The 10,713-nt window shown below is 60.0% G+C and overlaps 1 protein-coding gene across 1 annotated transcript; it reads left to right on the top strand.

The window, feature by feature from the left end:
- The first annotated feature begins 8,068 nt into the window (after nt 1-8,068).
- Nucleotides 8,069-10,169, top strand: SOX1 (SRY-box transcription factor 1). The gene has a single exon (XM_074860974.1). The coding sequence runs from the start codon at nt 8,983-8,985 to the stop codon at nt 10,108-10,110; it is 1,128 nt and encodes a 375-aa protein (XP_074717075.1). The 5' UTR covers nt 8,069-8,982; the 3' UTR covers nt 10,111-10,169.
- The last annotated feature ends 544 nt before the right edge of the window (nt 10,170-10,713 follow it).

The raw sequence follows: 10,713 nt of genomic DNA, 5'->3' as shown, positions 1-10,713 counted from the left end.
GCCGCACCCGGCCGGGTCGCGCTGCCCTGCGCCTGCCCGGGCACGGCCGGAGGAAGGTGTGAGCTAGGCTAGAGGGGAAAAAAAAAAAAAAAAAAGAAAAAAAAAAAAAACAACCCAAAACCAAACAACAAAAAAGCAAACAAAATAATAACAATAATAATAATAATAAGGCTGCCCCTTGAGCTGATATGTTGGGAGGAGGCTGGAGCTGGAAGAGCAACTGTAAGTGTGCCTCTAACTTTTGAGGGGGTCTTCACCCTGTCTTGGGAAGGGAGGAGGGGAAGCCGGCGAGGGGAGGGCTTCCGAGTTACTTTTGCTGCAAGGAGGGAAGAGCCGTTTGCAATCACTGGGTTATCGGCTGTGACACGGATTGGGGGGGGGGGGGGGGTGACAGTGTTTTGGGCTGCCCCCCTCCGCCTTCCCGGGGAAGACGTCTCTCTGGGTTTTGAGGCGGGGGAGGGAAGCGGCGGCCGGGGCCGGGGCCGGGGGCTGCGGGCGGGCCGGGGCGGGGAGGGCGCTGGGGGCGGCGGCGGCCCGGTGGTGCCTCCCGAGCGCGCAGCTCTCGCTCCGGTTACATGTTCAAAAATTAACATGTCGGTACGCGGGTGCCATTTAGTGAAAGGTGTCTTGGGCAAAGAATCAATTTCGCCGTGACTGACCGACGGGCTTGGCTGTATGAATACTGCCAAAAAAGGGAAATCAATAGGCAGAGCAGCCCTCAGCTATTACAACTAATGCCTGCTTAATCTCTGCCCCTCGGAGCGAGCATTCACATGGGCTCTTAGCATTGCTAATGCGGCCGGGCTGAGCCCGGCTCCATCTTCCCAGGGAACGGGGGATCCCCTGATCCCGTCCCCCGTGAAGGTGACAGCTGCCGGGACCTTTCGGCGGGGAGGCTGTGCCCAGCCTCGCCAAGTGGAATCCCGGCGGAAAGAAACTCCCGGAGATTAGGGCAACCTGGGGCGGTCCGACCTGGTGTGGTACCCTCCGTCCCCAGCTCCAGGGTGGCCGTAGAGCTTCCCCCTATTGCCATAAAGTATCGGGATGTTTAAAAGGTGAAACGGGTTTTTCCTTTCTTATTTGCCGGTGGTGTTTAGGGTCGATCAACAGGCAATGGAGCAAGGCTGTGCATCTATCGATCAGGGAGGGGACGGGTTTTGGCTGAATCTCTTTTCAGAAACAGGTGTTTAAACATGATAGCGGCTCCAGTCAATTAACCCATTAAAAACCCGTTTTATCGCATTGATTCCCGCAGGCTGCCATAAAAGGTTGCGGTTTGAAAGCCTCTTTGTTAAGGGGGGGTGGAGATGGATGGATGGATGGATGGATGGATGGATGGATGGATGGATGGATGGATGGATGGATGGAGTGGGGGTAAAATGTCCCCGAATGTACGGCATCGAGCAAGCAGGAAGATGCCAAACTACCGGGTTTTGTTCGCCTTCCCACCAAGCCAGGCTGCCCCGGCACCTCAGCGCGCCTCGTCTCCGCCCCGGCTGCTCCCGGGCCCGGTTCCGCGGAGGGGCTGGGCGGCCGCCGCGGGCCCGGGGGGCTGCCGCCACCCCCTGCCCGCCGTGGGCCGCCCGGCTGCGCAGCCCCTCTCGCACAGTTGACGCATCCCCCTCGGGAAAGGGGGGTCCCGTGGCGGGGGCAGGGAGACACCCGCCCGGGGAGGAGGGGTCGGACCGTGGGCGGGGGCTGCCGCCCTGCACCGGCTGCGGGCCGGGGCGGGCTGGGGGTGCAGCAAAACGGTAGCCCTAGGAAGTTGCAAGAGCTGTGATTCCTTAAACAGGACGGTCTACGAACCGCCTGCCCCCCCGCCCCCCCTTTTTTCCAGGTTCGGCAGTGATAGCGCTATAAAAGATGTATTGGCTAAAGGCGTCGGTAGCCGGGCTACTATCCCGCCTTACGGTGACTACCAGGGAATCGGTGTAAGGGAAAGGTGAAGTCTCAGTCAGTGATATGGTGAAAATCAGATCTGTGAAAATCGTCCCTTTTCCAAAAGGGCACATAAGCGCCGGATCCCGACTCCGGCCAACTAGCCGGTGTCTCCGGTTGCTGGGCTGGAAACTGTTTTTTCCTCCTCGCTTCCCTGGGGTTGGTTATCCGCCTTTCCATGGCCAGAGTGCTGCACTGGATGGAGCAAGAGGATCATGTATTTCCTCTGGGTACCTTTAATTTCCAGACTAGCGGTCTGAGATTATTTAGATGTTTCTAGTTTCCCCTTGTTTGCTGTTTTCTGAAGTAAGCACTGGATGCGACTGAAAAGGTTTGAAATCGTGTCAAAGTGATGTTTTAATCTCATTGAAAAGTGTATTAAAGGAGAAGATGTAATTTGTGTGGGATGTTTCGATGAAAGGAGAGATTGGAGTGGATGATACTTTCGCTCTCCTGTGAACCTCATGTCATGTTTATATTGAAGCCCGTGTAGCTAATCTAATTTGTAATAACGGGATGGCCTGCAAGAAAGAAGCTTCTATATGATTTCATTTCTTTCTTTCCTCGTTTACTTTTTACACAAATTCGTTCTGACTTGCCCTGAATGATGCCTCTGCAGTTTGGGGATAACTGACGAGGATGCAAACCAGTAATATTTCATTTATGGTGTTCTAAGCCCCACTTCTCCAAGGGATGCGCCGCAGGCATAGACAGCCAGGTTGCCCTGCTGTAAATGGGATTCCGCACTTTGGCTTGTGAAGCTCTTTTTTCGTGACTGACATTTCAACGGCGCAATTTTAAAGATTAACTTCGTAATAACTCTCGTGTCGTACCAGTCCGACGAGCTCCCCGTTCCCGCAGCCCTTCGTTTTCCTTTAAAAGTTTACCGTTACAAAACTATGCTTTCAAAATATTTTCCTTATGATAGAAAGTAAATTGCTGGGTAGATACTTTTTGTCTACGATTAACATATCTTGTAAAAAGTAAAAGCTCTGGCCATCCCTTTAGATGAAAAACCCAAAACCTAGAAAATAAGACAGCTCAAGCCCCTATCTCCCGCGAGATGCTTTGCCATCTGATTAGCACATATTGCCGGCGTGTGCCTTAGTAATAATTTTAAACAAAAAAAAAAAAAATTAAAAATCTGAACAGACTTGAAAATTACAACTTTTGTGTAACGTAAAAAGGTGTATTCAGCCTGTTAATTACAGGGGGTTGTGTCATTGGAATGTTTTCAATGACCCGTTTAATTTTACTGTAATTACTGACAAAATAAGACAAGGATAGATCACAATACGGGATATTCCTCTTTCGGAACAATATTGTGCTGGAAGTCGAGCTAATACGTAACATAAACAAACATTTTAGAAAATGCTCCTGCCGGCAAAACTTCGTTAAGACCCGATTCCGCTTTCTCTACTGACTCGTAGCTCCCAGCGGGCTGAGGATCGGGCCCGTTTCAAGGCGAGGGGGCACCCGGTGTATCCGGCAAGGGGGAGGAGAGGGGGGAAGGAAATCTCTTACGCGGGGGCTGACCGTCCCGCCGTCCCACCGAGGAGTGCCCCGCCGTTTCTCCCGCGGGGTCGGCCCCGGGAGCCGTTCCGGGAGGCGACCCCCACTCGGCACCGCCGACCCACCCGCCAGCCGGGACCCGCGGGCGCGTCGGGGCGGCCGCCGGCTGCCGCGGGGATCAAACGTGCGGGGAGATCGATACTACTTCTTTTAGGCGCAACGAAAACATAAAGCTCATTTCAAAGCCAGTAAGAAGTCGAAAGGAAGGAGCGGAAACAAAAAGGCTGGGATATAGAAACTCTTCGGAAAGGAGCGATTTATCGATGCTGGGGGGGGTGGGGGGGCGATGCAGAATTCCTTTAGAAAAATGGCTCCAGCCGTCCTTTTATCTGACGCAACAAATAAAGAAATGAAAGTACCTACACGGAGCAGCCGGGTGCCCTCCGGACGCTTTGATTTCGTCCAGAGCAGGCTGGCCCTGATCACACACACCCCTGCTCTCCCTGTCGCGCCCGCTCCCCGCCGGGCGGGCGGCTCCCGGCAGCCGAGCCCCGGCCCCGGGCGCGGAGGAGGGCGCCCGCCTGCTCTCACTAGGACTTCAGAAACCTTCCGGCCCCGTTTCTACCCACCCTCGGTGTTCCCCCCGTCGTGCCCCCCGCCTTTGCTCCGGGGCACCCCCGTAGGACAGCCTCAGCGCCGGTGGCCCGGGCTGCCCCTTTCCCGCGTGTTCCCAGCGCGGCGGTGGGCGACCCGTCGGCTGGGGGGGGGCTCGGGGTGGGAAATACAAGGAAAAAACGGCCTGGGAGCCAAGCCGCCCCCGCCCCCCCTCTCCGAGCTGCTCCGGGGAGCCGCAGCGAGGTCCCGTAGCGAGGTCCCGCAGCGGGGCCGCCGCGCGGGTCGCGCTGGTGTCGCGACAGCCCGGGCTGGCCGGGAGCGGGGCGCGCCGGGGCGGCGGCAGGACAGCCCTTACCCTCGTCACGCTTCCCGTTGGTTGGCACGGCTCTCCTGGGCGAAGGGGGGGGAGACATTTCTCGTCAGGGAATTTTAGCCTTTTCCTCCCCCCCCCCTTTCCTTTTTCCCCCCTTCCTTTTCATTCATAAACCTGGTGGCTATAGACGCAGCTTGAATATTGACGTCTCTTCCCCCAACTGCTCCTCCGTTAACCCAATTACAGAATTCATCAAGAACTGTGTTGAATTATCTCTTTCCATACAGTATCAGCATTAGCCTAATTAAAAGCTATAATGTCTGATATAATGATTAAATCGTTAGCTCTGCTGTAGGGAAGCAATATTTTGTTTTCCCTTCAATTAGAAGCTGATTGAGGTTTTCAGAGCAGGTCAGCTGTGAAATTTGAATTATATGTGTGAGTACCGTTCACAGGGTGAGCCCCTACTCGAAAGCTCCAGAGATTCTCCAAACGCTTTTACCCAGCAAGCTGGGAAAAGACAACAAAACGCACAGAGAGCCTGTAGCTGATTTGGGACTGGGGCTGTATGTTCCCCCGGAACGTTGTTAGTGCCGGGAAAGAAAGCGGGACTTTATTCAGGCGCCCTTTTTTCCTCCATCCCACCCCTGCTGGGCAGCAGTTCGTGTTCAAAACCGTGATCCCCGAATCGCCAAGTGACCGAGGCAGGAAGGGGCTGACCCCCTCTCCCTTGCCTGCCCTCCCTGCTCCCTCCCGGTTGCTCGCCTCGGCCCAGGTGCCGGCGCCCTGGGCCCGAGGGAGCCGTTTGCGGGTTTTGCAGCAAAGGGCCGGAGGAGCTGCAAGGGATCCCCGCCCCCCGCCCCGCGTTTCCGACGGGGCTGGCGAGGCATCAGACAGCATCTCCCCCGAGCATCTCCCCACGGCATCTCGCCGGGGAGGGCTGGCGGTCGCCGGCCCCGGCCCGGGGCGAGGGAGGCACGGCGGCAGCCAGCAGACGGCGATCGCCGCCCGCTCCGGGGCGCCCGGCTCGGCCCCACCGCCCCCTCCTCGCCCCCGGGGCCGAGCACGGCTGGGGCGCAGCGGGCGACCCCCCGCCCCGAGGGGACGGCCCTCCCGCCGCAGCCGGTACCAGGGGGAGGGGGGAGCGGTGGACGGGGGAGGCACTCGTCACTTCGGCCGGCCTGCGAGCGGGCCACGCCGGCGCCTGCCCCCTCCGTGGGCCCGGGGTGGGCGGCCGGGGCTGCTGCCGGACCTTTAGCCCTCCCCGGCCCTGCTCCCAGCGCAGGATCTCCCCCACGCCTCCCCACTGGTTTCCCTTCAGCGTTCACCCACGCACACACCGCTCACCCCCACCCCCCGCCGGACCCCCCCTTATTCCCACCACTCCGGGCACTTTGCAATGCCGTTTTCCTCCGGGGGAAGTCCAGGGACCTCTTATCTCTGGGCGCAGCCCCCGCCTGCACCACCCCAACCCCGCAGAGCACTCCTGGCCCTCTGTCAAGTGACACTCGTAAAAGTGCTTGACTTCGTCCGGGTCCCACGAGTGGGGATCTGCACCCACCTTCACCACGGAAGAGAAGTCCCTGTCTGTCTGTCTGGCTCCCGAACTGGTTTTTACCGCCACCCCGCCTCGCCCTCCCCGGTCGATATTACACCCTCCGGCCGCCGGGGAGCGGGGTGCACCCGGGGCAGAGGCAAGGGGGCTCACGCCAGCAGCATCTTCTCACTCCCCGCTCCCTGCCCGCGTTTACCCACCCTAAAGGACCGTGTTTGTGGCGGTTTGGCAGCTTTTAGGGGAGGGAAGGGGCTCTCGGTGTTTATTTGCCGGGGGGTGGGGAAGCCCCGCACCGAGAGGGGGGGCAGCCCCTCGGGGGGGTGCAGATGGGCGGCTGCCCCCCGCACTGGGGTAGGGAAGGGCAGGGGCAGCCTCGGCCGTGGTTTCCCCGCGGGTGGGTGTGGGGTGAGGGTGAGGAAGCAGGGTGTATCCCCGATATTCAGGGATGAACGTGTGTTCCCATGGGGTCCGCTGGCTCGCAGAGGTGCGCGGGACTTGTCCGGAAGAGGTTGCCCCACACTGATTCCTCCCACCTATTTGTTAGGAGGCCTTCGGGTACCTTTATATCAAATTTCAAGGATAAATACTGCTAGGGCTTTGGGTGGATAATGTGCGAGCCATGTCGCTTATCTCCCGGATTTTGCTCCTAATATCTTCGTTTGGCCATCCGAGTGGAAATTTGCTTTTCTGCAGTAACCTTCTCTCCCCTTCCCCACCTCTCCTACGCCAACCAACTAAGTTTTTAATGCATCATTTAGGAATCACAGCGGCCTCGCTTGTTTTTCCCCTGCAGATGTGGCAACCCATCAACTGGGGAAAATACCAGCAGGAGCAGCGCGGGCCCGATCCCGCACGACCTCCCCTCTTTGCACCCTTAGGGCCGACTGGAAGGGAGCAGAGCGCCCCCCCCCCCCCCCCCCCCAAGCATCCCCACCGAAGCAAACAGCAACTCTCTGGCTGAGCCCAAAGGGCCCAGAAGCAGGCCGAGCCTCCAGCCATCAGAAATGGAGAGGCGCTTTGCTCCCCTCAGCAAACCCAGATTACCGTGATGAGATCACCGTTTCATGACGAGTTGTTGGAAATGGGGGGAAACAAACAAACAAAAAGGTCTAGTCCTAGCCCAGCACTTAAGGCTGGGGCTTTTGTGCACGGAGGGTGCTCCTCCTGCAGAAAACTTCTGGCGGTGATAACAGTAATTGGGGGAGCTGCAGCGCGATTCCAGCCTTGGAAGGCCACTGGCATCAGGGAAATTAACACTCCTGGACTGGGAAAAGAGCAAGGATGTCCCGTGTCCCTTTCTCCACCTGGCGAAAGACGATGGGAGTGGCGGGTTCCGTGTGTGGCCCTTTATGCGAGGGACCGGCCATTCCTATGGCTGCCATTAGAGATCACAGCACGGGTGTCGGTGCGGAGCGTTTTGTCCCCGCTATAAAGTAACTACAATCTAGCTCACAGAACAGCCAGGGCACAAAGATAGCCTTTTAATATTTTCAGGGGAAAAAAAAAAAAAAAAGTCATACACCTGTACTTTATACAAATATAACATGTTTCCGTGTACCTTCATTAGTGTCAGATTCTTTTAACTCCCCTCTGACTAAGTGCAGAACGTCCGCATCCAACGCCTGCCTTGCGCCCGGGTTTAGGCCTGGGACCAGTTTTAACACTGGAGAGAGCCGTCTGTCCCTGCCCGCCCGGGGAAAGCTCCAGAACGGTCCAAGTCCTGGGGAAGAGACGTGTTTTGGCGCCGCTCTCACCGGTGCGGTACCGGCGAGGGCTGCCGGGCCCGGGGCGGACACCCTGGGGCGCCTCAGCCTCCCCAAACACCCCTCAGTGGCCGTCTAAGTGCCGGGCGCGCCCGGGGGGGACGGGGCGGCCCGCGGCGCGAGGCCTCCCTCCAGCGATGCCCGGCGGGGGGGCGGGGGGAGCGGTGGCCCGTGTGTGTCCGTCCCCCCCTCCCGGGACCGGTGTGTGTGTGTCCCCTCCCGGGGCGCGGCGGGGGCGGGGCGCTCCGTGACCCCACACCCGTCCCCCCCTCGGGCGCGGCGCGGCGCGCCCCGCCGGACGTCACAGCTCAGCGCGCGCGATGCAAATCGCCCGCCCGCCGCGCGCCCCCATTGGCCGCCGCCAGACGATTTAAGGCGGGCTCGGCGCGCGCCCCGGATGGCTGCAAGCGCCGCTCGCCCGCGCGCGCCCGGCGACTCCTCCTCTCCCGGCCCGGCCCGGCCCGGCCCGGCCCGGCCCGTCCCGCCCGGGCCGCGGGAGGGAGACCACCGCCAGCAAATTACTGTGCCCCGGCGGCCGGGCTCGGCGCTTGTTTTGGTTGGGTTCCTTCCCCACCCCCTCCCTCCCTCCCTCTCTCCCTCCCTCCCTCCCTCTCTCCCTCCCTCCCTCCCTCCCTCCCTCCCCCGATCCTCCCTCCCGCTTTTTTTTTTTTTTTTTAAATTAACGTTTAAATACTTTTTTTTTTTTTTGGGTGTGTGTGCCTCCTTTTTGCGTGGCGGTGGGTTCTCCTCTCTCTTCTGCTCCGTTCACCTGCGATCAGCGGATGCAAGTCACACACGCTCCCTCCCTCCCTCCCTCCCTCTCTCTCTCCAAGTTAGCAAAGAACAAAAAAAAAAATAGCTCCGTTAAGGATAAGAGCGGGAGCGGAGGGGTGTGCGCGCGTGTGCCGGGGAGAGCCGGCGAGCGGAGGACACCGCCGACGGCTCCGCACACTCCTCCCTCCGCGCCAAGTGAAGCCGCAAGTTTGCCGTGCACCTGTTTGAGCAGCTCGAATCCCCGCCGCCGCCGAGCCCCGAAAGTGATTTGCAAAAGGGAGAAAGTTTTTCGCCCGCGGGGTCGCCGATCGCTCTCCTCGCGGTTTTCTTCTCCTCCTCCTCCTCTTTTTTTTTTTTTTTTTTTTTTTTTTTTTTTTTTCTCTTCCCCGCACGGCGGTCGCTACCGAGATACCAACGGGTTTTGCCTCGCTCGCTCCCCGTCCTCCCGGGCTCCTCTATGTTTGATTCTTTTTTCACGCCTGGCGCCGGTGGAAAATAAAAAAGCTACTTGAATGTACAGCATGATGATGGAGACGGACTTGCACTCCCCCGGCGGAGCCCAGGCCCCCACGAACCTCTCGGGGCAGACCGGAGCGGGAGGCGGCGGCGGCGGCGGCGGCGGCGGCGGCGGCGGGGGGAACAAAGCGAACCAGGACCGGGTCAAGAGACCCATGAACGCCTTCATGGTGTGGTCGCGGGGCCAGCGGCGGAAGATGGCCCAGGAGAACCCCAAAATGCACAACTCGGAGATCAGCAAGCGCCTGGGGGCCGAGTGGAAAGTCATGTCGGAGGCCGAGAAGAGACCGTTCATCGACGAGGCGAAGCGGCTGCGGGCGCTGCACATGAAGGAGCACCCGGATTATAAATACCGTCCCCGGCGGAAGACCAAGACCCTGCTCAAGAAGGACAAGTACTCGCTGGCCGGGGGGCTGCTGAGCGCCGGCTCGGCCGGGGGAGGCCCGGCCGGTGTCGGCGTGGGCATGGGCGTCGGCGTCAGCCCCGGCGGCGTCGGGCAGCGGCTGGAGAGCCCCGGCGGCACGGCCAGCGGCGGCTACGCGCACATGAACGGCTGGGCCAACGGCGCCTACCCGGGCTCGGTGGCGGCGGCGGCGGCGGCGGCGGCGATGATGCAGGAGGCGCAGCTCGCCTACAGCCAGCACCCGGGCAGCGGGGGGCACCCGCACCACCCGCACCCCCACCACCCGCACCACCCGCACAACCCGCAGCCCATGCACCGCTACGACATGGGCGCCCTGCAGTACAGCCCCATCTCCAACTCGCAGGGCTACATGAGCGCCTCGCCCTCGGGCTACGGCGCCCTGCCCTACGGGTCCCAGCCCCACCAGAACTCGGCGGCGGCGGCGGCGGCGGCGGCGGCGGCGGCGGCCGCCTCCTCGGGGGCTCTGGGCGCCCTGGGCTCGCTGGTGAAGTCGGAGCCCAGCGTGAGCCCGCCCGTCACCTCGCACTCGCGGGCCCCGTGCCCCGGGGACCTGCGGGAGATGATCAGCATGTACTTACCGGCCGGGGAAGGCGGGGATCCGGCGGCCGCCGCCGCCCAGAGCCGGCTCCACTCCCTGCCCCAGCACTACCAGAGCGCCAGCACGGGCGTCAACGGCACCGTCCCCTTGACGCATATCTGAGCCCCCGCCGCCCGCCGGCACCGCCGCCGGGAGCGGCGGCCAAGGGCGCGGGCACCGGCACCGGCTCGGCCGCCGGCCACCGGCCGCGGGCCGCCCCGCAGGACTGCGCGCCCGCCGCTGCCACCGCCCGCCCAGCCCCCGGCCGCCCGCCGTGCCCCGGCCCCGGCCCCGGCCCCGGCCCCGCGCCGCTCCTGCCCCGCTCCCGGGTCCCCCCTCTTATTTTTGCCTCTTGCTCCCCTTCCCTCCCGCCCTCCCCCGCCTCTCCCCCCCCTTTTTTTTTCTTTCTTCCTTCCTTTTTGTACAGAAATGTTTTGATGTTCTTGTAATAATAATAATAAATAATAATAATAATAACGAGAGAGAAAAAAGGTAACGGTTGCTTTACTTACCTTTTTTTTTAGAAGGACTAGTTTATGAAACTAGTTTTATTAGACTGAACTTCTGTGTTTTATCGAGACTTTTTGTACAGTATTTATCATTCACCCAAGAGACATAGAGCGTTTATTTGCAAAAGAGGAAAGAGAGAGAAAGAGAAAGGAGAGGAAAAAAAAAAAAAAAGACGGCGAAAAGACAAAAAATATCAATAATAACCACAAAAAGTTG

The sequence above is a fragment of the Strix uralensis genome, chromosome 2 (assembly GCF_047716275.1).
Source record: "Strix uralensis isolate ZFMK-TIS-50842 chromosome 2, bStrUra1, whole genome shotgun sequence".
Classification (NCBI taxonomy): Eukaryota; Metazoa; Chordata; class Aves; order Strigiformes; family Strigidae; genus Strix; species Strix uralensis.
This window is presented reverse-complemented; position numbering and strand designations above follow the sequence as displayed.

Coding starts and splice junctions, on each gene's coding strand:
- SOX1 (XM_074860974.1), top strand. CDS start 8,983: ATGTACAGCATGATGATGGAGACGGACTTGCACTCCCCCGGCGGAGCC.